At 41.4% G+C, this 26,923-nt stretch overlaps 1 protein-coding gene across 1 annotated transcript; it reads right to left on the reverse strand.

Moving 5' to 3' along the window:
* Positions 1–601: 601 nt before the first annotated feature.
* alpi.1 (alkaline phosphatase, intestinal, tandem duplicate 1) lies at positions 602–26,606 on the reverse strand. The gene is made up of 12 exons (XM_063495503.1): positions 26,602–26,606; positions 23,139–23,255; positions 22,360–22,485; positions 8,837–8,952; positions 7,346–7,520; positions 4,922–5,094; positions 3,966–4,100; positions 3,801–3,870; positions 2,563–2,697; positions 2,201–2,392; positions 1,888–2,004; positions 602–1,106 (listed from the first exon to the last, which is right to left on the reverse strand). Exons 2-12 carry the CDS (start codon positions 23,230–23,232, stop codon positions 826–828), a joined length of 1,614 nt encoding a protein of 537 aa, XP_063351573.1. The 5' UTR covers positions 23,233–23,255; positions 26,602–26,606; the 3' UTR covers positions 602–825.
* Between the last annotated feature and the right edge of the window lie 317 nt (positions 26,607–26,923).

Genomic DNA, 26,923 nt, shown 5'->3' on the forward strand with positions numbered 1-26,923 from the left:
AATAGTATGAAAATACATTTTCAACTTGCTTATAAAATACATTCGTTTACAATCAAATAGATTATGGTATCAAGTGACAGGCAATTTAACAGAGAAACATAAAAGGTTAGGAACTATTAAGGTCAAGACACATAATGAAGGGCTGATATTTTAACACAGTCTTTCTGATTTCTTCTCAGGTCTGATAACGCTGGTACTCGCCATGACGGCTCATAATTCAGGATTACGTCATAGTATTTTATTTCACCTGGACAGTGATGATCATGTTACAGCTCTGTGCCCTGCATACGTGGCCAATAGATAAAAAATGAGCTCAAATCTGTTTGTATCAGTTTATGCTGTCCAAAGCTTTAGATTACACTGAATGTATTTAACTGGAGAAAAAACATTATGGGCAAAACTCACACTTAATAATGAAAAAAGTTAGTGCATGTTAGACGTCACATATGTACATATAGGCCGCCTTTAATAAAATACAAAAAGTTTTGATGGCTCTGCAGTGTAAACACACGGAGGGCTGTTTACATATGAATTATGGTTAATTTGCATATGTAGTAGCTTGAGGTTCCTGCATAACTGTTGGTATGCACCTGAATAGAGTTAGCACATGCAAGTTAAGCCTACGTTTGCATGCATGTTAGGTTAACTGTGCATGTAAATATGGACGTACAGAGAATCTTTTTTTCTCTTAAGAAATACAGTACTTTTATCCCTGGGTTCTAAGTTGACAGCCTGTGCGCATACAGTGCACATGCGTACCCTGCGAGTGTTTAGTGCATATTGCTACATTTATACAAAGTAACACGTGTGCCAGATTGGGTGGGGTCATCTGAACAACAAGAGAACACAGAAAAGGAAAAACAAGAGGCTGGAAGGTGTGTTCACAGAGCCAGAGGAGGAATGAGTGTGACGGTGAGTGTGAGGAGGACAGTTTGTGTAAGGCTCCAAACAGGCAGCGTAGGCCATGACATGTGCCACATAATTCTGCTCCTTTACACCGTGGAACAGGTGAGCCATTGGTCCTTTGGCATAGATGGCCACATCCTCCCCACCATGTGTCTCAGCATCCAGTGGCACAGCAGCCTGCTGCATGTACTCCTCATCATCTAAGCAAAAAAAAAAATGTGTAGCCAGTCACCAAACAACCTTTCAGGCTAAGTAGATGTCATTGGGATAAAAGACATACATTAGATCGCACTATTACCACACTTTCCTCATGTATCCTGTGGCACAACTGTGTTTTTCAAATCCTCTGTAATTTATTTAATCAAACTTAATAATATCATTTTCACAAACCAGAAAGGAATCTAAATCCCTTTGATTCAGCGACTAACGCCAAGCAAAGTGTGTAAAAATACCCCCGGTGGATGTATTTGGGAAATGACTGCAGTCTTTGGTTTGCTCTGGTTAAAGGGGCCTTTTTAAGCATTGTGCAAAGGTTGAACCTTTATTCTCTTTTATCTCTACATCTCACAAAACCTTTTTGGCCTCATACGCTTACATTAATCATATAGATGTTGACTTGCAGGGGATAGGTGCCAGGTGGGCTGAGTGTACACTGGTTCCCAGAACAAGTATATTAAAAAGAGAAGGCATTTTTTTCACCTTAAGTTACACACACTTGTGCAATGACAAAAACACACAGTGTAGGACAAGGAACATTGCTGTTAACCTTCCAAAGTACACTTGTACAATGACAAGGAGACCTGTGCAAAGAACTAAACAGAAGACAGAACCATGAATCCGTAAATAAAATGACCATCATAATTTATCTCTGCTCTCTGGAGAAACATGCACAAGCCAACCATAACTGCATCGCTTCAAGGTGTCTGTGTACACATCAGCACAGACGAGTGCCACAGCTGAAAGATATTAATCTGTACTTACAGTAATCCACCAAAGTGATGTTCTCTCTAGTTCCATTTATATGGACGTAACCCGGGCCATTGGCATACAGGATGCTAGTGAAAGGCATTTGGTCGTCAGCTTTCTTTGGGGCTAATCCTGAATAATAAAAATAAAAAGAATGTAGGTAAGGAAGAGGCTAGTTCCAGTATTCTTCACAAATGGTCCGTCTGCACCCTTTTTTTGTTTTACCCCTTTTCTCCCCCCTTGTACTTTTAATTTCACACATCAGAGCACGATTTTCATGCTAGTTTTAACCCACAATGCCTTCACGTGGCAGTGCTTTGAGTCATACCAAAGATGGGGTTTCCTCGAGCCGTGTTGCCACCAAAGGTGAAGACATGAGAGTGGTCAGCAGTGACCACAGTCAGCGTGTCTGATTCTCTGGTGAGCTGTGCAGCACGATGAATGGCACGATCAAACATCACAGCTTCCGTCAGTGCCAGTTTGGCAATGCCATCGTGGTGACCGTGATCGATTCTCCCTCGTAACAGATAACAGAAAAGAGATTTAGACATTTAATATTTATTTCATTGTCTTGCAACTTAAGGAATTAAGTTTTAATGTAAACCTCATTAAACCGGATTCACAAGCTAAATAATTAAATGAGTGTGCTTGCTGATATTTTATATTACAAAATTGTTTTATTGCACTCATCTTCCACAAACAGGAAATATCCTTTTGGATTTTTCTTCAGTATTTGAATAGCCTTTTCTGTCATCTCCACAATGGATGGATCACGCGTGCTATTCCGGAAAACCTCAAATCTCATGTCTTTGGGCTCAAACAGACCTAGAAGCACGAACAAACAAGAAGAAAATGTTCATGTTGGACCAAAATGAATAAAAAATATGCAGCAGCACACAGCAATGTTGCGGTTAATCCAAACTGTCAGTTACAACAAAAAAAACAAAAAAATGGAAACTGAAAGTCAATTTCAAAATATGTTAGAGTTGAACAGCTAAAACCTTCTGACCCCGTCTGTAGAGTTAAAATCAGCGCTGCAATCTCAGATCATTAATATGAAAATCTATCTAAAAATTGGTACATTTGCTCATTTAAGTTATATATAAGGCAGTTAACAGTTTTAAAGAAATAATTGCTAGCTGCTAGTGAAGCCTTCTCTGTGATGCCTTGTTTTAAAAGTAAGAACACTTTTAAATGCAGCAGATCTAATTTTCTAAATTTATCATACAAGTGGGTAATATGCACAACATTGATAACAAGATGATAACACCTCTGAGCTATTGGCAGCTGTATTGCTGTCATGCACACCATAACAGCAAGGACTACGCCCTCGAGTTTTTATCACTAAAGCAGTAAGAGATGATAACAGTCAACATCATAAGTATTTACATGGCTATAAAGATTAAAGTTGGTTTAATCGGGGTGATCGTGGCTCAAGAGTTGGCAGTTCGTCCTGTAATCGGAAGGTTGCCGGTTCGAGCCCCCGCTCCGACAGTCTCGGTCGTTGTGTCCTTGGGCAAGACACTTCACCCGTTGCCTACTAGTGGTGGTCAGAGGGCCCGGTGGCACCAGTGTCCGGCAGCCTCGCCTCTGTCAGTGCACCCCAGGGTGGCTGTGGCTACAATGTAGCTTGCCATCACCAATGTGTGTTTGAATGAGTGGATGACTGAATGTGTAAAGCGTTTTGGGGTCCTTAGGGACTAGTAAAGCGCTATACAAATACAGGCCATTTTTAAGTGGACTGCTCTTCTTTCTAAGGCATTTATAAGATTTAATAACTTAGATATATGTAAACAGGTTTATGACTAATTCCCCCCCCCCCCCCCCCCCCCCCCCCCCACCCCTACCTTTCTACCAGTGTTAATACATTTAATATACTGCAGTAAGTCTGTATCTGCTCATTAGCAGATCCAATATTTGTTACCCACCCATGAGACGGTCAGTATTTTTAACATTTATCTCATCAAACTCCCTTCTGTGCCAAACATAGCGTGATTTCTTGTTCTGAAACACAAACCAGAGGAAACGTGAATCTGTGAGCTGTCGTGGGGGAAATGAGGAAATATTTGCACAATAATTGTCAATAATCCTACTGGTTTAGCCTTCAGCCACACATCAATGAGGTTCCTCTTGTCTTTGCGGTCCCCCTTGCGGGAGTTGGAGGTAGGGTACTCTGGGTCTGGGGTGCCTTTTGGAGTCATGTACATCCTGCCTCCACCAAGAATCACCTTTAAAAAACAACAACAAGCAGAACCGCTGAGATGTTTGGGTTTTCCAATTTTCCTCATATTTCTTTGTATTGACCTTAAAGTTATTGTTAATTATAATCTGACAGGATAATTGGAATTAAACGATAAAGTCATGAACTCTGGGAATCACAATGGAAAATAACTGGGAACACAGAGTGCTCATTTGTATATGGCAATTAAAGATAGGCCAACAAGGTCAATTCCATTATTTATTTATTTATTTATTGCAATTTTATAGAAGGTGGTGCAGTAAAACAGGGTTCTAACAGGGTTCTGCCTTTGCCAAGGTGTAACTGGCTGATCGAGCTTACAATCTTTGGTTTAAAGTATTTGTGTACTGCTCTCATCAAGTAGAGTCATATGAAATAAGACACACACACACCCTGACCTCCACTTCTGAGTTGCCTACAGATCAAGTATGGACTGTGCCTGAACAGACATACAGAACTCAAAAGAAAAAAGTTTGGTCCTCTGTAGAGGGTTTCCCGCTGGGCAGTGCCTCACAGCCCTCTGCCTCTGGGAGTGACCCTTTCAACAAAGGAGGCAAGAGGTGGCCAGGAGGCCTGTTTAACAGGTGGGTGCAGCCTGGTCCATCTAGTGAAAGTCTAGACAGACCAGACCAGCACACCCTCTTTCAATTCTAAGATTTTAAACGTCAGGGCATAATAAAAAAATTATCTGGTCCCTACCAGTTTATATAAAAGTATTTAAATGAGCCCTATTATATAATGGCTGCACTGACAATTGATGTTATATCTTATTTGTTGATTGAAAAGAGCCAAACAATTTTTCTTTCTTACATCAATGTCAACATTGGTGACTAGCTGGGTGGCAATGTCGACGCAACCATGTTCGCGAGCACTGGAAGGAAGATCTGCATCACTATACCAGCTGCGGCTGACAGAGTGGGCGTAGGCGGCTGCTGGGGAAGCATGCTGGACACGGGTGGTGGTCACTATTCCTACTGATTTACCTGAAAAACAATAGAAAACTGCAAATGAAAAATGTATAGAATACATCCAGCGTGGAGGAGTTTACACTACCGGTCAAAAGTTTTAGAACACCCTAATTCTTCCAGTTATTGCTGTTTAAGTTGTTCAAGTCCAATGAATAACTTGAAATGGTACAAAGGTAAGTAGTGAATTGCCAGATGTAAAAAAAAAGAAAAAGAAAAAAAAGGGTAAGATTACCCAAAACTAAAAGTAATGTACTTTTCAGAATTATACAAAATGTTTTGTTTATGTTTTCATGGAACACAAAATGGGTTAACAATTTAACCTCCTAAGACCCGAACTCTTCCACAGCAGGCATTTTTAATTTCTCTTTGATATTTGGGCATATTGGGGCCCAATATGTAAAAACAAAGAATTACCAGATTTTTTTTTTACCTTATTTTTGTTTTTAAGAAAAATAAGAGCCACATATGAGGATATTTGTTTAAAATTTTGATAGAACAGTAGCAGTATAATGTCCTCGTAAGTGGATATCAGGCCCATGTAGAGCAAAATTGAGTATTTTAGTCTAAATAACCCAAAATGTGATGTCCACATATGTGGACGCCAGGTCCTAGGAGGTTAAAGCTGTTCTGTAGCAATGGAGGTTGATGAAGCCTTAGAAGCTGGTGCTACTAATTCCTACAGGTGTTCCAACTTTTCTGGATTACTTACAACCCCATCTGTCTGCATAAAAGCAGTATTGGAACACACTGCGGTACCATACCCTCATGAGCATCAGTTGAACAGTATTGTACTACAGAAAGTAGTGTGTTGCTACAAAATGGCAAGAAAGAGGCTATTAATAATGGAAGAGAGACAGACCATCATAACACTTAAAAATGTAGGTCTTTCCTACAGAGAAAATGCAAAGAAAGTCAAGGTGTCAATGAGTACAGTTTCCTTCACCATCACAAGGCACTCTGAAACTGGGGCACACTCTGTCAGGTAGACATCTGGCAGACCCAAAGCAACAACTGAATCAGAGGACAAGTTTCTGAGAGTTAACAGGTTGCGTGATAGGCAGCTCACAGGACAACAGCTTCAAGCACAGCTTAATAGTGGTTGCAGTAAGCAAGTCTCAGTTTAACTGTGATGAGAAGACTTTGAGCTGCAGGTTTGACAGACGGGTCTCAGCAAGAAAGTCTAACATATAAAATGAAATCGCCTCTTTCAAATAAATTATCTTGTGTTCTGACACCATTTCTCAACCCCTGAGCCCCTCACACAGTCTGGATACCAATTTTTATTTTGGTATTAAAGCATAAAGATGATTATTTTTATGATACAAATTATATTTTTTGTGTACTTTGTACCAAATAGTTTTGGAGTTTGTTAGAACTGGGTGTGTGTCTTCTTCTGTGCAGAGAACTCCAATTCTAAGAACTATCTGTTTTATTGGGGACAATGGTGAGGTGATTTTGATAGAGGGAGGTGAGACTTGGAGTTTTCAAGCAGTTACGCTCATAGAATTTGTTGTAGTTACTGCTGTCAACACTACATTTGTAACAGTACAACACAGTATAATTCCATGTTTATTTATTTATTGATAATTATAGAAGAACAATTTTAAAAAATTGCCTTAAAAAAACAATCCACTTAATGAACACCTTATCATGGTGGGGTGTTTTTGGTGCCCTAGTGATCTCCAGCAGTTATGTTATTGGAGGCAATTTGCCCCCAGCAGGGTCTCCCAAGGCAATTTAGTTCTAGTTGAGCAGCTAGACTATGTGTAATTCAGAAGACCTCTATGAAGAAAACATTAGTGGTCTGTGTTACCTCAGCCATATTTGGTTTACCAGGGCCTTACCCTGCAGCCAAGGTGGCATTAAACGATTTAGTATATCAACACATGATGCAAATAAACATATATGTGACAAAAATATAGCGAACTCAATCTAATGTTGTGACACGATGGAAACAACAGTGCAAATTCACTTGAAACATGCACATGCCTTGACAGACAACCCCGCACAAATTGCATGTCATAAAGTGACCATAGGCACAAAAGTCAAGGAAGATCAGCGTGGGTGGTTTGTCCTAACTGTATATATATTTTTTGAACGTTGAACCGTAATTGGCAAGCAACACTGAAGTAGCTTATCAGATTATTGCTTTATTCCACATATTTTATTTTAAAGCATTACATATCTTAAGATAAGAAAACAAACTGGTTGACCCGTCCTTTACACAGCACACTCACTACTTGACCGAGCAATCAACTGTCTTTACCTTGTGCTTTAGCGCGCCGCAGAACTGAGTAGACCTCATTACCAAAGGTGGTGTTACACTCGTAGGCCACCGCTTTAGCGCTGAGTCCTACTGTCTTTGCATTGGCCTTCACACCGCAGTGGTAGGCTGTAGCAGTGCTGGCACTGTCTGCTACCTGCTTGTCCACACTGTAGGTCTACAGAGTAGAAACAAAAACAGCATTAAAAACAGGATAGCATCAAACACAGATGGACCATGTCATTATTTTTAAAAGTACAAGTGAAATCTGCACATGCACATTTGGGGAGCTGAGATATTTTATGCATTCACTGCATATTGAAAGTAGCATTTTTGCTTCTCCCCTGAGAAAAATTGCTTGAATGTGCTTCATGTTCTAATGTGTTAAATAGAAATGACTGTCACTTAAGCTGCAAAAGTTTCTGGGGATGATCTAAAAGATGGAGCCAGCTAGAATGTGTTATATCAGATATGTTCTCTTTTTGATTATAGGTTGGGATATCAGAGGCACCAAAGACACTAAACACTGATTCCTTCTTTCAACCACACAGTGATTTAGGGATTATGTTCAATCCAGGATGATGAGTTTAAATCTGTGTTCACATTTTCTACCACAGTGTCAGCATTTTCACTTCAGCTGTTGATTGTATTAGGATTTCTTTTTTCACATGAGAGTTTGAGTGGCATGTGTCGTGTTAAGGGAACGAAGCATGTGAATAAAAAGACACGTTCAAGCCAGAGATCAGCCTTCCTTATAAAGGGGTATTCACCTGCAGTGCATCTGTCTTTGTCTCTATGATAGTTCTACTTCATGTCTCTCTGTACTGATTTACCAGGCTACTGTATTTCTACCATAAACACACACTCAAACACACACGCACATTTTACAAGAATGTGAGTGAGAGTGGGGAAAAAAACTCAAAGGCCACAGAGAAAAGGCACGTTTCTGTGAGCTGTTGCTAACCTGGAATGTGTTTTGAAATTTGTGTGAAAATTCCCCCCTGCTTTGTCACTTTCTTCACCAAGAGGAACACCTTTTTTAGGATAATGTAACAGTAAAATGCACTAATTTTCAAACACAGTAAGAAATGTTTTACTGCAGGTTTGAAAATACAGAGCTATTTTCTGGTTAATATGTATTCCAACCTTCCAAGGGATTACATAAAAGCATTTTTCCTAGCAACCAACTGACCAACTCGAGAGAAAAAAAGGTACAAAAAAAAGAACATTAGATGTAATGTGAGTGGATACAGTTCAGTACAGACCACAGAAGAACAAGAGCACACATTGGAAAAGTTACTTCCTACTTCTCATGAGTGGAGAAAGCAACTTAGAAGAACTATTAATAAAATACAAAATGTAAAATGCATTTGAAGTGCAGCTGAGGTTATAGGATGACACTTTACTGGCTATTTTGAATTTCTTTCCACACATAAATAATTCATTGATGAATAATAACTGATGACCTGCAGGTCAGCAGTGCTGTTTTGTCACCTTAGAGAGGGCCACGTATGGAAAGGTGTCCATGGCTAGTATCGTCTCTTCTCCAGATCCACCATCCATCTGACCTCGCAGGATTCGAGCTGCTGACACTGTGGACACGCCCATTCCTGCGAGACAGTGATTGATGACCAAAGGTCACTGACGTGGTCAGTCTACATTATACACATTCACTGGACATTTTATAAGGTCCACCTTGATAGTACGAGGCTCGATTCCCCCTGTTATTTCTTTAGAAATGCCTTAATTGTTCATAGCACCCATTCAAAAGGTGATGGATACATTTATACATTTCTCTGAGACTTTGATTCTTAGCCACCAATGTTTAAATAAGAAAATGCCGAGAGGAGACTAACAAAGAGTTTTGCATGCAACACAAGAAAACTCTAAAGCAGTGATACCTGTTCCTCATATGTGTACTTATTCTTTGTTGTGGTACTTTACTGTTCTAATGAAAAAGAGCTCAAAAGATTTCATTTTAAGATACATTTTTTGCCATCCTGTATCTCATTTGGCATATTCTCTTAATATCTTAGAGCTTCTTCCAGGGGTAAGAATGTTTATGTTAGATTATGTTTGAAATCAGGTTGTAATCTTAAAGTCAATATCATAGCTTTGGTTTTAGAGTAATGTACAACAATTGTAATGTCATTTAAATTTCCAAACTGCCCTTTTCTACACAAAAGCACTAAGGGTTACAGTGAAATTTAAGTTTTCCTTTTGCTTCATTGCACACTGCCTATGAAAACGACCCCTTAGTAAGCAGAGGTTTCAGTTCATTTTTATCTATACGTCACCAAATTACAACAACAATCACCTGGAAGTGAGAATGTTAAGTCACAAAAATGGTATTACAGAAAGTAATGTTGCAGTTTAGAATAAATCAAATGACTCAATTAACATTTTTGGTTTTATTTACTATTATACCTTCTTTTATCAGTCCTCTTACATCTATGACAAAGTGTGTACAGGCTGTATTGAGGACACTTCCTTGACTGTTAATCTCACCCTTTAAACATATAATATCTGTGTGAATTACTTACTTAAATAAGCAAGGAGTTTATGAGTTTTGTGTTTTTCTTTTCTCAAAGAAAAGAAAAAAAAACTCACAATATGTGAAGTTCCAACTCAGTTTACCCAAATGTGTACTTTCTCTTTGTCACAGTGCTTTTACAACATTCACAGTAGCTCAGGTAATAAAAATACAATCATCACACAGACAGGAACAGTACTTTAACATTTCAAGTTCCAGTCGAATCTTTTTGTTTAGATGATGTGAACCATCTCATGGATCTTCTTTCTTGTATTATGCATCAACCTTATGCAAATCACTTTTACTTTATTTGAACAAAATAAGGGAGAAGCAGCTCCTCATTAGCTTCTGTGATGCATTTACTTCTCACACCTTAAACTAGATGTTAGTGTTGTCACAGTTAACATTTCTCATGTTACCATGTTGTATTTCTAAAACCCAGCCTCAGTGTATGTCCTGTAGACACCTGTAGCACCAATGTCTAGATCTAGATCTAGATATTCATAAATTTCACCAGACCAGCTTTAATCATAAGCTTTTGTTGTTTTTATGTATTACATACAAAAACGTTAACATTTTATATTTTCAAATGAAAACACAGTGACATGGGAAAATATTTTTCTTTAATGATGTTGCTGCAGCAATCTGAAGTACTAATTATTCTGGGATTTTATGGTCAAACTATGGAGTAAAATGGGCTTTCTCTGATAGTACAGATGTCGCGTCCAAGAATCCAAGAATCATCCAGGATTAACACAAAAAACTGTTTTGATAGCAGAAACAGTCTGTCTTCTAGTTCTCAGAGGTTACCATTAGTTTTTCAAACACATTCATTTTCATTTCTGTCTACGTGGCTTTTATGGATAAAGTGATTTTCAATAGTACAAGCATGTTTAACTTTTTGTTGCTCTCCAGTATAAATGCAGGAACTTGTAGGCTTTATTTAAACTGTCACAATTTAACAAGCAATGTCAAAATCATGGTTGACCCATGACGCATGCATATCTGAACACTCCTGGAGAAGCCCGAAGCATTGCACCTCCTTAACTAAACAACCAATTTGTTGCCTGTTCTTGCTATGGTGCCTACAATTTTTCCTTTGCTGCTGTAAGCCCTTTACCATTGTATTTAAAAACCCTACTGTGGTGCATTTAAGTTTCCCTTAAAAGTCACACTCATAAAATTAAGAACAGGCTTAGGGCAAAGCAGGGCAGGAGAGATGTGTAAAGAAAACTCAGCTCACCGACCACCCAGAAATGCGGCTTGATGGGTATGATTTAAAGCAGATATTGTTTGTCTTTAACATGAAAAACATTCTCACATCTTTGTGCCTTTAATCAGCTTCTCTTACCAAAACTGATTTAATCCCTCACCAGTCATAAAAGTAAAAATTAATGGCAGAACAATTTCCAGCCAAAACTAATGCAGATGGAAATTATTCTCAAATGTCAATAGCTGTCTGTAGACATTGCAGTGTCAGACTACAGCGCTAAAGAAGGACACTTTGTTATCTCAAGAGTGGATCTTTAAGGTGGCGCCCCCACTGCGAAGTTATCTTAGAGTATCAACTAATGTAGCAGCGTGGCTAAAAGAAAACTGCTAACAAGAAAAACCTGTGTGTAAAACAATGCACTCTAAAAGAAACAAATGGCTCTGTAAGAGCTGTGCGAAAGAAAAAAAATACACAACACTTTTGTTTGTGTTTGACCTTTTTATCTGATTTATTTCTTTTTCTTAAGATTAAACTACATTAATCTCAGATGAAGCAGCACTATGCTGCTATTTCAATAATGGCAATTCCATTTGAAGTTGGAAAGTGGAATTTCCAAGTTCCCAGTCACAATCTTCGACTGTAATGCTTCCTCAAATCAGACTTTCAATTGAGAAAGTCAGGACGGCACGACTAACCCTGATTTAACGATCCAAGATGGCGGAAGTGCATGGGAACATTAGTAAAACAGTAAAACTTGTGATCTGTAGGAACACTGCTGTGTATTTGTAACTCACTACATAAACCACATGCATACACGGATGTGCTGGGGCAGTGTGTTTCAGGGCAAAAAACAAGTACAAACAAATGTTGTGTTTACACACAGTAAACAAATCCTGTTTTTCCTCGCTTTTCTGAAATTACTACTGGAACGCAGCTCCCAGCTCTGACATCTGTCTTCAGAGGTAAATGCTGTACAGCATAAGCCTCTTACACAGTTTTGTATCATTGTATCTGGGTTCTGGTACTTTAACTGTGTGACAACAGTGGCAAGAAAATATCCCCCACACCATTATTCCATCACCAGCGTCCTGAACTGTTGATACAAAGCATGGATGGATTCATGCTTTCATGTTGTTTATGCCAAATTCTGACCTATCGTCTGAATGTTGCAGCAGAAATCGAAACTCATCAGACCAGGCAGCACATTTCCTACCTTGGGTTGTCAAAAATAGCATGTAAAGACTGTAGCCTCAGTTTCCAGCTGGCAGCTGACTGGAGTGGCACCTGGTGTGGTCTTCTGCAAAAAGCAGAAGACCACACCATGGCTGAATGGGTCACACACCAGATACATGAATGGTTCTACCTTTCTAAGGAACAAAGCAAATACTTATTTTCCTTGATTTTGTGACTTTCTTACTGGAACAGCTCAACTCAGGAGTGGGAGTCACTCTAAGTCCACCATCCAACGTCCAGGGTAAATGGAACACAGAATAATCCTAATAAATACATTTCTGTATCATTGTTTCTGGGTGTGAATACTCTAACTGTGTGACAACGCTGCCATTATGAGGTCAAGCTAGAAATTATAACATTGGTAATTGTTGCACTATTAAAAACAAACAAACAACAACAACAACAGCATCGCTGATGTCTGACCGCCAATACAGACCTCTACTATTGCATCCTATCTGTGAAAAGGCAAAGGTGCTAAACTGTGACACATGTGTGCCTAGTCACAGTGGACTGGAAAGAGTTTTTTTTTCTGCCAAACCAACTACCAGCTATTCTCAGGATGTGGATCTCAGTGATTTTGTTCTTTTCCTTAAAATAAAATCTGAGTTACTGACACAATGGAGGATTCATAAAAATACAGTTTTAAAAGTGGCCCAGTGCTTTAAATGAGATAATGAGATAAAAAAAAATTTCACTGCCTCCTGTACACTGATCACACATCAACATTAAAACCACTAACAGGTCATCCACACCCCCACCTGCAGTTGGTCGGTCTTTGACCAACATGACCAGCCCAACAATCTGACAACCATTGACATCAGAAAGAAAAAGTTCAGGAACAGCTCGTGGAGCACAGCAAAGAGCCAAAGGCTTCCAATCTCCCGTGATCCAAAACCTGGCGGTGCATCTCTGGGGCAGACCGGAGCAAGCCTGATTATCAGCCTCACCTTTCAACCCACAGGAATGAAAGGATCTGCTGCCAACATCTCACTGCAAGACAACACAGCCTCTGACCTGTCAGCGCAGGTAGTGTTAAAAAATGAAAATCGGCCATTTAAAGTTTAAATGTCTATCATAATGCTACACCAACATATGTCTGTACAAGTATTTTTTTCCACCTATTTGTTCCATATTTCGCCCGTAAAGTTGCAAAGCACTGCGGTCAAGCTTAATTTTCCCAAATATTTGAACCATATTTGTTGGTAATTGCTGAATGATATTTGATCCTTCTGTTTAGTCTTGGCAAAAAAAACCCCCAAAACCTCACATTGCTTGCCCACTTTGAAAACAGTTTTATAATTATTTAGAAATACTGTTGCATCATCCACTTTGCTATGTTTGTCAGCAGTGTAGGGACTGTAACTGAAGTTCAGTAATTACGTTTTAATTGTGGTAACGAGCACGGTAACTAGTTATTATGCCAAAATCAGGAACGCGTTAATCGTTACTGGGATTTAGATAGGGTCGTTATTCGTTACTTCGTGTGGTGGCTATCGCGGAGCTTCCACAGATTCGGCAACATTAGCAAGTGGTGGAGTATGGGCTCAAAATGTGGTCATAAATATTTTGTACTTGTAAATCAGTTTTGTACTTGTAAATCAGGATTTGTATGTGTAAAAAGAATTTGTGTGTGTGTAAAAAAGATTTGTATGTGTAAAAAAGATTTGTGTGTGTGTAAAAAAGATTTGTATGTGTAAAAAAGATTTGTGTGTGCGTAAAAAAGATTTGTATGTGTAAAAAAGATTTGTGTGTGCGTAAAAAAGATTTGTGTGTGGACTTAGCCAAAAAAACCCTGCAAGTTACACGTACGAATTTTGACCCTATTTTTCTTCCTTTCATCTGATTGGTCAATGTCATGTCAATCACAAATGTAATAATCCAATCAGAGAACAGATGGGTTTGGCTGTCGGAGGGGCACTTTTTTTGAACTGCAGGTCTTTGAAGGGAATAAATGCCCTTTTACATGCCAACCCAGCGTTTTCCTTCATCACCACGAAGGAAAACAGTCTGTGGTCTGAGTTTGGTGATTTTTGTGTCACAGGTTTACGTGCTTAATACAGGGACTTCCACAGCCTTTTCAACAGCGCTGCGGACCGTGGGGGGGCGGGCAGTGTTTTGGAAATGACAGTCTCTATTACAAAGCTTTCTTCGTTATGAATTAGCATACATGTTTTTATTGAACATTTGAAGAACTAGCAAAAAAAAAACGAAACTCTTGTAGAGGACATAAAGTCAGAGATAGAAACGACAAGGAGCAGGTGCATCTAGTACAGGTAGAGCTGCTGCAAAAACCCACAGAGCCCAGCAGCCAGCGCAACAAATTCTGGATCCTTTGCTTTTAGTTAGCATTAGCAGCTAAATGTATGAAAGGACTTTTATGCTGCGCACTGTGACTCACAGCAGTGGTCCCGGGTCAGCCCTGACTTTGTGTTAAACTAATCCTAAAGTAATGATAGTATTTCTAACCACTGACATACCACAACTTTCTCCTTTCAACAGCTGCTGAAAGTTAGCGGACCTAGCTGCTATCGGATATTTATATAGAGATCCTCCAGCTTCAAACTGTATTACCCTTCAAGGACCTGCAGTTCAAAAAAGTGCCCCTCCGACAGCCAAACCCATCTGTTCTCTGATTGGATTATTACATTTGTTTTTTTTTGTTTTTGTTTTTTTTAAACCTGTCCCGTTTGGTTCTTTTGCCATCAGAATTATTGTCTAAAGGCGAAGAAAGATGCCCAACGGATTTACTTTACCAAATGGACCATCCCAGCCTTGCCGTAATGGTCCATTTGATTTACCTTTTATTGTTTATTTTATTTTATTTTATTTTATTTTTTTTACTTGCTAGATACGGGACAGGGGAAAAGAAAAGGGAGAAAGAAAGAGGGGGGAAAAAACAAAACAAAACAAAACAAAAAAAAAAACAGCGGAGAAGAGGGACGGGGATAAAGGGCAAAAAACAAAAACCAACAAAATAAGCAGACAAAAAATACATATATCGATCACCTGGATCACCTGTTGAGAAAGAAAAAAGAAAACAAGCAGAAGAAAACGAGAGTAATAGAATAAACAACATCACAATGATATATGGGAATATAACACTAAATACTTAATATTAAACATTATTGTGCAGCACGTAAGATCGACAGCGCACAGTGTGCTTTGAGGTAGGAGCCAAAAAGGGTGTAGTTTGTGTGTGTGATCACCTGTGTGTACACCTGTGAGCATGAGCGCGCTTGTATTTAAAAGGTTCCTTAATGTAATGATCTGCTAGAGGGTGTGGGGGGCCACAGTCCCATCCTCCAGGGCATGAAGCAGGTATGGAGGAGATCAAAACTCCAGACATCCAGAGGCCCCCAGAACACAAGAGACCAAGGAAGACCAACAGAGGGGCAGCCGCGCCACTGTCCCAGAAAGAGCTGAGGAGAGTCCCAGATGAGGGATCACTCAGCAGCCGCGGAGCAGAAGCCAGGGGGGGTTGCAGTGACGTGCCCGTGAGCTCCGCCGGCAGCCAGCTGTGCCTGAGTGACCGAGCCCCAGGCCGAGAGGCCGAGGGCACCCCACCCCCGAAGTGGCCCGAGCGAGCCCCAGGTTCCAGGCCCGGATAAGCAGCCACCAAGGAGTGAGCCGGTGTGTACCCGGACGCCCACCCCCGGACACAAAGAACCACCAACGCATCGATGTCTGAGGGCGTCTGCCACCGGCAGGGGAAGTGGTGGGGGGAGATTGGCCTCCAAACCTTGGAGGGCCTGAGATGTCCCCAGAGAGGTGGCGTCTGATACCCAACCTGACATATAGACACAGACATACAGGCACACTCAAATACAAACATCCATTCCCACCCTCATGCTCTCATAGGCAATTACTCCACACTCAACCAACGTGGAGACAGACATAAAGAGACGCTGTACACACAATCACACTCCCCAAGCGTACTCTAAGAACCGGGTCTAGGTACCCTTGCCCCTGGAGGGGGAAACTGCACCCAGACCCAGGTGGTGTTACCCTTTTCCCTGCAGTGGGGAGAAGCAGACTGCCCCGACTCCGCAGCAGCAGGGAGGCCCCACACACCAGACCCCAGTCGGACGGCCAACTCCTCCTCCTAGCCCCCCCGCTCCAGCAGGCCGCAGAGACCGGGGGTGTGAGAAGACTCCAAACCTCCCTCTACCCGGTCATATGTAGTGTTGATGTATATGTGTTCTAAGGTGCAATTAAAACCCAGGAGGGCATGGAGCTACCTGCCAGAGAGCAGCAGATAAGCGCATAGCCCCTCCTGATAGCCCTCAATGTCTACGTGTATTTAAAATTGAGAGGTGGGCAACAACGCCAGGGGTGCGGTGTACACCCTGATGGTAATTTGGAGTCCGTGTTGTGAGCCCACCCCCAAGATCCTATATGTATGTGTTATGAGAGTGTGAGTAATGTGAATGTCTAAGTTGTGAGATAAAATTGAGGCAGAGGCAGCCAGAAGGGGACAGAGGGGGGGGATGCCTCCTCTGCACCCTGGTGACACACCCCTACCCCAAGGCCCTGCATGTGTGGGTGATTGTGGTGGAGCGGGAAGAGGGAGGCAGCTGGAGATGGGGAGGGAAGAAAGGGAGGGGCAAGTGACCCCTCCCTGGGGCCAGCTCCCCCGCTGACCCCAGTAGGCACCCCCATGTTCTGCAACCCGCCAGGGAAAGGGGGCCCAGGCCCATCCGGACCAGGGCCCAGTGCAGCAGCGCCGCCCGGCCCCACAGAGCCCGGGACAGCCCACCCGACCCCACTACAGAGAAAACTGCACCCACCCCATCATCCACTCATCTTCCAGACTACACAAGACAATAGACGCCCAGGCTGAGATCTTCCTCCACCTATCCTATATCTCCCCCTCCTGCAGAGAGAATTCCTGAGGAGAGGAAAGCTCCTGCAAGATGTGACAACCTCCCCCACCAGCTGAAGAGTCCCCGAGGTGGCTCGATGCACCGGCGGCGCCCTGCGCCAGGACTGGGCCCCCATATACCCACCCGCCCACAACCCCAGCAACACACCAACCAGGACCCGAGCCCCCGAGGCCCGGCCAGGGCCCCAGCCCAGAGACGGAGCGCCCCCAGAACCTCACGGCTGTCCCGGACCCACCCAGGGGCAGCCAGGCTACCAGGTCAGTAACCCACGTCCATCAGCACAGACCCTCCCCTAGCCCCGCTGCACGCAGCCACGAGGAAACCGTCACCTAAGAGCCAACAGAGCCCTTAATTGGCCATGACCGCTACCCCGGGTTGAGCCCCCCAAGGAAGATGCTCCTGGGGAACCCCCCGACGCCCTAAGCCTGTCCCTACCCCCACACCAATCACAACAGTGAAGGTGGGACCAAACTATGACCCCCCACCCCCACTAGGTGATGGAGCTGATCAAAGGAGCCCAGAGCAATTGATCTGATGTGGTGGCAGAGGCTGTATCAAGACTAATGTAATCTAATAGATAATTTCTATACTGGTTAGAATTAAGATTATTTTTATTTTTCCAGTTCATGAGGACTGTTTTCTTGGCTATGCATAGGGCAGTGAAAACCATGTGGGCTATATTCTTTTCTGAAGTGACATTATCTAAGCTGCCCAACAAACACACTAAAGGGGAAGTTGGAATGTTACATTTCAGACACTTCGATAAGTCTTCACATATCTCATGCCAAAACTTCTGAACTGGTGGACAGAACCAAAGAGCGTGGATATAATTGTCCGGTGAATTGGTTTGGCAGTGTGAGCAGTTGTTGGTAGACGTAAAGCCCATCTTGAACATCCGATGACCTGTATAGTGCACTCTATGTAGTATTTTGTATTGAATTAATTGAAGACTGGGATTTCTAATTAGATGAAAGGTTTTTAAGCAAATCTGAGACCAAAAGGTTTGGTCTAAGTTAACTGATAAATCCGCTTCCCATTTTGCAATAGGAAGTAATATTGATTCATCTATTTTAGAAAGCATTCTGTATATTTTGGATAGTAATTTGGGGGTTTTAAGAGTAAGAAATTGAACCACACTTGGTGGTGTTTGTAGTTCAACTTGACCCGGTTTAAATTTCTTTTTTACTATGGATTTAATTTGTTGATATTCTAAAAATCTTTTCTTGTTGATCCCATATTGTGTAACTAGTCTGTCAAATGAAATAAATTCTGTTCCTTCTAGTATATGTTCTAAATATTTGATTCCTTTACCACTCCAATCTGAAAAGTTTATCATATTATTGTTTTGTAATATGTCAGGGTTGTTCCAGATAGGTGTACGTTTGCATGGGATTAATGAAGACTCTGTCAACTTCAGAAACTCCCACCATGCTGTCAGAGAAGAGCTAATGTTGACGCTTTTGAAGCATTCATGTCGTTGAATGTTTGAGCTGATAAATGGTAGATCTGAAATCTCTAGATTATTGCAAAGTGCTTGTTCTACATCTAGCCAAGGTTCATCTAAGAGGGTATGTTTTAGCCATCCTGAGATAAATTGGAGCCTGTTGGCTAAGAAGTAGTGCTGAAAGTTAGGTAGTTCTAATCCTCCTTTATCCTTGGTCTTTTGTAGTGTTTTTAAGCTTATACGTGGGGGCTTATTTTTCCAAAGGAATTTGGACATATATGAATCTAGAGATCTGAACCAATCTTGTGGCGGTTTAGTTGGGATCATTGAGAATAAATAATTTATTTTTGGTAAGACCATCATTTTTATAGCGGCAACCCTTCCCATGAGTGATATGGGTAGACATTTCCACCTAGCCAGATCACCTTCTACTTTCTTTAAAAGTGGGATATAGTTTAATTTAGTTAGATCTGCAAGCTTGGGAGAAACATTAATACCTAAATATTTTATATTTCCCGATTGCAGTGGAGTAGAAGAGGAATTATGGAAGGAGCAATTAATCGGAAGGACTGTAGATTTTGACCAGTTAATTGAGTAATCTGATATTCTTGCAAAAGAGTTTATCAATTCAATCACCCCAGAGATATTGGTTTGTGAATTTTGGAGAAAGAGTAGCACATCATCCGCATAAAGGCTGATTTTATGTTCCACGTTCTTGCATTTTATGCCCTTAATTACTGAATTCTGTCTAATTGCTGCTGCTAGTGGTTCAATAAAAATTGCAAACAGTGAAGGGGAGAGTGGGCATCCCTGCCTGGTGCCCCTCAGGAGACAGAAGCTGGAGGATGTCTGGTCATTTGTTCTGACACAAGCTGTTGGGGAATTATATAATATTTTTAACCAGCTGATGAAAGAAGATCCAAAACCAAATTTGTGTAAAGTTGCAAATAGAAATTTCCAGTTAACTCTGTCAAACGCTTTTTCTGCATCTAAAGAAAATATTGTAGTTTCAAGGTTTTTACTGTATGAGTAGTCTATCAAATTAAGTAATCTACGTGTATTTGTTGATGAGTGCCTACCTTTTATGAAACCAGTTTGGTCAGGATGAATTAAGAGGGGGGTTATTCTCTCTAGTCTCTTCGAGAGAGCTTTGCAGATTATTTTAAGGTCTACATTTATAAGGGATATTGGACGATAGCTTGAGGGATATACAGGGTCTTTGCCTGGTTTTAGCAGGAGATTAATGTTTGCAGAATTCATATTTGATGGGAGTCTGCCATTTTCTTTGATTTCCAACAGCGTTCTGTAAAAAATTGGGGCTAAAATCGTCCAGAATTCTTTGTAGAATTCTGCAGGAAAGCCGTCTGGACCTGGAGCCTTATTATTGGGCATACTTATCAGGGCTTCCTGGAGTTCACCTGGTGTCAGTGGCGAATCCAATGCCATTGCTTGAGAGTCTAATAATTTTGGGAGAGTTATGTTGTCTAAAAACTGATCAATTTCCTTTTTAGATGGGTTTATTTGTGGTGAATACAACGTTTTATAGAAATCCCTGAAGATGTTGATGATTATTACATTTGTGATTGACATGACATTGACCAATCAGACGAAAGGAAGAAAAATAGGGTCAAAATTCGTACGTGTAACTTGCAGGGGTTTTTTGGCTAAGTCCACACACAAATCTTTTTTACGCACACACAAATCTTTTTTACACATACAAATCTTTTTTACGCACACACAAATCTTTTTTACACATACAAATCTTTTTTACGCACACACAAATCTTTTTTACACATACAAATCTTTTTTACGCACACACAAATCTTTTTTACACATACAAATCTTTTTTACACACACACAAATTCTTTTTACACATACAAATCCTGATTTACAAGTACAAAACTGATTTACAAGTACAAAATATTTATGACCACATTTTGAGCCCATAGTGGAGGCCAGCAGGTGGATGAGGGAAAGGGGAGGCAGGAGGAGGAGAGACCCGAGGCGAGTGTCAGGTGAACTGAACTTCAGGTAAGAAGTTATGACCTGCAGTCTATCTGGGTCAGATATAAACCAAGTTTAGGTGGAGTTTATTTTCGTTATGCTGACTTTTTTGTACTGGGTACTAGCTAGCATGACGGAGCTTCTATACAGCTGGGTGGGTGCTATGATGTTACTGATGTTGAACTTCATTTTGTTCATAAGGTTAATTATTAGAGTTGCCAACCGTCCCCTAAAAAACCGGAATCGTCTCGTATTCAGAGAAAATATTACGCGTTTCGTACTGAGGTGAAAAGGAACGCAGTTTGTCCCGTACTTCAACTACAATGAAAAAGACACAAAGCTGGATTTATTCTGTGTCTTTGCTGCACAGCTGCCTCTTCTTCTCTCATTCTCTCCCCGCCCTCTCCTGTTTCTACTTCAATCATGAAACTGATCAATGATCAGCTGATCGGCTTTTCTGTCGCAAGTCCCGTCTATCTTGTTTGTTTATCGCCCACTTTGCGCCAGAAAGAAGAAACCAGCGAAGGTGGTTTCTTCTAAACAGCAGCACGTTTAAGCTTGATCAGCTGTTGTTAGAATTTATTTAATATTACCTTCTAGTATCAGCTGATGTTTGCTGGAGCCACAGCCGTAAAAGCTGCTGGTCATGATATCGGTTTGGTTATCTGGTGAGAGGGAAACATGAAGATGAAACCAGGAGATGTCCTTACTGAATCATCAGAGCTGAACAGGTGATGGAGAAACAGGTTTACCTTTTAGGTGACATGAATGAGTTGAAGGGAAGTTATGAACTGTTTCTGAGAGACAAATAACACCAGGATCCTTTTCTAAGTAGCTGACAGCTGGTAACTGTGCAGGGGCGGGTCTAGCAAAGTTTTGCCAGGGGGACCAGGTAGGGCATTAACAGGGAGAGGGGGGGCACAAAGAAGTACTTTTCTTTCTTATTCTCATTTAAAATATCTAGCTTTTAAAAAATAATTATCTGAATCTTACAACAAACGATTGATAGATTGATGCATATATACCATCAAAACAGTGTACATCACTGTCACAACAGCATTTGTTTTCATTCAAAGGCTTTATGATTTTTCCTATAATGGTGGAAAAACGCCCGGGCCGATTTTTTGTCCCAGTCCAGCCCTGTATGCAGCTCATCTGCAGTCTGGTGTTACCTACATTTTCCTATTCGGAAGGCAGAATTTCCGAGTTCTGAGTACAATCGAAAGCACCACGACTGCAGTTTTTGTGTTGGATGTAAAAAGCGCACATGACGCTGTGACATAAGCTAGAATCATGGCGGCGGTCAATGACGGTCCAGGCGTGGGATTTCTCTCGTGTAAATATGTACATAATTTTTTCCTTTCTATTGGTAGGTGGCACAGTGCACTTGTGGCATGTAAGCAAGCTAGAAGACTGGCAATCTTGCTGGGTATCCAGTTATGGAAGCAACACATTAACAAAAGAATTCTAAGTAAAACCAAAGTTACTTTCCCTAGTAACTAGTTACTTTGAATGTAACGAGTAACTTGAAGTAACTGAGTTACTTTTGATAGAATTAACTAGTAATGTAACTAAGTTACTAATTTAAAGTAACTTATCCAACACTGTTTGTCAGTGAAGGTGAAAGTAATGCCTTTTCTACTGAATCTTTAGCCACAGCTGTGCCAGCACTGAATGCTGGTTAAAATGGATTTCTCAGGAACTTACCGTCACCGAGGAACAGGATGATGTTCTTGGCCTGGTGCTCCCGAGGACGTAGTCTGAGCGCAGCATCCAGCGTCACCCTCGCTTGTGCATCCCAATATGCCGGCTCTTTCTCAATCTCATACAGGGCTGCTCCATAGAAACATGCATGGAGAAAAAATGAATGAGATGTAGATGCAGCCTTGGATATGAGTAGATCTCAAAGATTTACAGGTAAAGAAGCAGGCATGCGTGTGGGGCTGACTGTTTAGGGTTTGTGCGTGGGGGGTTTCCATGTGCAGAACTTCATAAGAATTCATGTGTGTGCGTGTGAGCACACATTTTTCTCTCTTTAAGGTTAATGCCCTGACATATGCACATGTACTTTACCTTGGTTCAGACAAGAAAAACAGGTTTCTTAAAAGGTGTCAAAGTGATAAAAACAGCCTTGAAGGCACTTTGATATCTATCCATTCATGCTCACGGAGAAGCTCTAGGGGGAAAAACAAAGCTAAAAAAGAAAATTCCTTTGGCCACACACCAAAACAAGGAAAGACAAACAGTCCATCCCAAAGTTTACATAAACAAGTAGACACGGACAAAAATACACTGACACCAGCTTATGTTCATCTTCAGCCACTGGCACCGACACACCTGCATTTTCAAAAGCAGTCTGTCTTTACTCACATACCCAGTCCCAGTTTGAGGTTACCTGCTCGAGTCTGTGTGTCCATTTTCCTCCCCACAAAGTGCCACTAATATCCCAGCCTCAGGCAGCAATAATAACTCTGACGTCTCCTCACCTTGGCTGTCCATAGCGGCCCGGCTGGCAGCCATCAGGATGGGGCCCAGCAGGATAACCAGGAGACTGGGGACCCTGTAATGTGGTGTCAGCATCTCTGTTCCACACGACCTGGAAGCTGGAGAAATTGACACAGCCGGCTTTCAGTGCAGACGTAAAGGCAGAGGAGGCACAGGCAGAGAGTGTGGCTGCCGAGACCTCCGGCCCTGCCTTTATAAAGCCCCGCTGGGTGTGTGTAGTAAGGAAGGGCCCAAGCCAGCTCATAGGCTTAGAGCCACAAAAGAGGGAAGAGTGAGTGTGAGAGAAGGAGGAAGAGCAAGGGAGAGAGACAGAAAAAGAGGACCGCACAGGAGCTGCGCAGCATCATAGAATAATTCTTGAAAATGCACAAACCCCATTTTATTGTTTTTTATTTTTATGATTTTAAATGTTACACCTTATTTTCCTCCCTTCTGCAGTACCTTTCCCTGACTCCCCTGTTTTGTGTGTGATTGTGATAGAGATCTCAATTATTCTTTGATGTGGTATGTGCCTTCTGGGTCTTTTTAAGCTGCAGTCCCTTTAACAGAAGGAAAAAAAACCCAAAAAACTATCAATTTATGCTGGCATCCATCATTTTACAAATCATAACTGTGTCTCTTTCAATTTCGTCCCCCCCACCAATCTCTTGGACAAACACTCAAAAAAGAATGAAAGGGAACAAAGTCCAGCTTAGTCTTGAGAACATCATAATTGAGTCTTGATGTGCTCTGTTTTTTATGTCAGGAAACCGGTCACATTTCCATTTCCCTCCCCTGAATTTTTGCATTAAAAGACCCCAATATTTTCCCTCTCTTGCTAAGTCAACTTGGCCCGTTTTTCTGCGGCAAATGAAGCAGGGTTAGCATTTTTCTTCTGTGAGGTAGTGGAGCCCGCCTGCAGAATGAAAATGTCTCCTCTCTTCTATGCAAACACAACAGTTAATGTGTGAAATGAGGTGAGCTGGGCCAACTTTGTTCCGCACGGCCAGAAGCATCAAATTCCCGGTGAACAGCTCCCGCCTTTTTGAACGCAGTGTTGTTACAATTCTTCTAGAAGATCACTGCTTTCTGCCAACCGCTCATGCGTTGCCAACATTGGTTTGCAGTTAGTCACATGTGCCTAATCAAGACTGCAATAAAATCATAAAAGCAATCTGGGTAGAGAGGCCTCACATGATGTAGCCCACACCACATGAACTGGAAATACCAGTGGCATGTGCAAGAGCAGGAAAACTTGTGTGAGCATGTCTGAGTATTCATTTGTTATGGGTTTGCCCCAGAGAGAAAGTCTAGCTGGGAAAGTCAAATTAGTGTAAACACCTGGTAGCTGCTTAGGACTCAGCATGGATCATCCATGTATCAAGTGGTACTTTAGCCTCTTTGGGAAACAGAGAAAAGCACAACAAAAACAACTCACTTCTGCAAGAGAATAATTTCTTTGACATGCAACATTGTGAGCCGTCTTATTTCAATGTTGCATGGAGTATATCTGCACTATTCGCTACCTTTAAGGGTAGGAAGTTTGACATGTTTCATTTAACCCAAGTAAAATAGTCACAGGAACTTAACTTGCCTTCTGCTGAAGAGTGAGTGTACACGTATGTGATATTTATAGTATAGCAGATGGTGACTTGTGCACACATTGAGATCATGTATCAGCGGAAACTGTGCAGCAGGGTGGCCTTCCTCCATTGTGTGGTCTGTTTAAACAGACCTTCTATCCTTTCTGTACAAGGAAAACAAATGTCCGCAAATCTAAAAAGAATCCGTCTTCTGAATAATAATTTCTGTTTGTCGCTGAAACAGTAGTATTGTTTATTTTGAATTTATAATGACTATGAAGAGCTCTCATATCTTTCTAATGGTGAGTATATCTTAATTTAGAATTTCATGTAACACTGTAGTTTTTTTTTTTTAGACGTATAGAAAACCTGCAGTTTCATGCATACCTCTTCACACACACAGCTCTTTAATTTCAGCATCTGGATCCTGGGTCAGATTCCCCTGAAACGTTCCTTTCCTCTGCTTTGAACACGCTGGGGTCTTTTAATGTATAGATTGCGTAAATTACAGTGATTACCTAGACTCTGCCACTCAAGGAAAGGTGGGGAGGGTGGGGGGGGGTGCATGTTCGGGTTCAGGTTGTTGAGGCAAGGATGTATGTGTGGGTGGTGCCAGACCACCAAACCGCAGTTTTAAAAGAAAGAGCCCAATTGTTCCCCCTGACTTTTAAAAGACAGCGTTTAAAAGACCATTTTCAAGATGACATAGTGATAGAGGAAAAACAGCCTGGGCCAAGGATATTGATGGTGAAAGCTGCAGATGCTTGAGAGGGCATCTTTAAAAAACAGGACATTTAATAGGAAAAGATGGAAAAGACAGACTGGCTGCCAGATCAGATCTTAAAGAGGACAAAAACAGAGACAGCACTGCGGGAGCAATTAAACTAAGTCTGCAATGATACTTGTGATCTATTTTGGCCGTGTCACAAATATGACCCCCCCCCCCCTTTTTTTTTCTTTCTTTCTTTACTCTGAGCACATACTCATAGAGTGACATCCATGAAACAGATGAAGAAGAGATCTGGATCAATTTAAGAAGGGAACATAAATGATGTAGGCCATATTTATGAGCAGGGCTGGTGACTGAGATCCTATGTCAGAATAGTTGGAAGGCTGGCCATAAAATGTTTTATTGCTGGCATGCAACTGAATTGGAAATTGGGAGTGGAGGGAGCAATGAGAGGTGAAGTCCCCCGAGACCCAGGTCCAGGCTTAAGACGGCCACTTGCATCAGCTATGGCAAGAGGGTGCTACTTCAACAAGAAACACTCTGACAGCTTTGAGAAGTAGCTCCACTTATGCTCATAAAAGGAATATGGTGCTTATCCTAATTAGACTGTAGAGTGTGTACATGTGTGTGTTTGTTCATATGTTGAACGAGTAAATTAAAGAGGCTGCTTTAGCAAGAAGGAGTGAACATCTGAAACATGCGAGTACGAGAGACTGAAAAAAAAGTGTATGTTTGCATGTGCGTGGCACTCTGTGATGTCAGACCAAAGAAGTCATAACATAGAAAAACAGTTAATTACTTTAAATCTATTCCCAGGTGTATAGCACCACTTTAACTGCATGCACTGAAAACTGTATTGCACGATGTCATAGAAATAATGCTTTCATGGGCGCGTGGTGACCACATCAAAAATGTCCTAATGATCGTTGGTGTGCTAACCTTTGCTCTGCTTCTGGCTCCCTTAGCAACATCACAAACACACACACACACACACCTACACACACACACACACACACACACACACACACACAAAACCGACTTACCTGTGCAGCAACATCTATGGAGAAGAAGTATGATTAGAAACAGTATCATTTTGACTCAAAGCCTCAAAAACGTCTTCAACACCCCCACTCCCCAGTTTTCTCCACTTACTTCTTCTTGCTGCTCCACTTCCTCGACCTTTGCCTCTTTCACTTTCTCTAAACACCAGGTGATTACAGTCTGCCTCTTATACTGCCTTCTGTAACAGTGGCTGATTAACTTTCTTTCTCACTGCCGGCATATCCAAAGACATAATAAATAACCGATGCAAAAATGAAAAGCTATTTCCCTTCCAGCACTACCATGTTGCAGCCTTGGCTTGAATCTTTTGTATGAGGCAGATGCGGAGTGGGATAAGGAAACACACTTGTTTGGACAAACACACATAAATGCACCAGCAGCAGCAGCACTCACCTTCTTACCAGTTTACGTC

The sequence above is a fragment of the Pelmatolapia mariae genome, linkage group LG15 (genome assembly GCF_036321145.2).
Source record: "Pelmatolapia mariae isolate MD_Pm_ZW linkage group LG15, Pm_UMD_F_2, whole genome shotgun sequence".
In the NCBI taxonomy this organism is placed as follows: domain Eukaryota; kingdom Metazoa; phylum Chordata; class Actinopteri; order Cichliformes; family Cichlidae; genus Pelmatolapia; species Pelmatolapia mariae.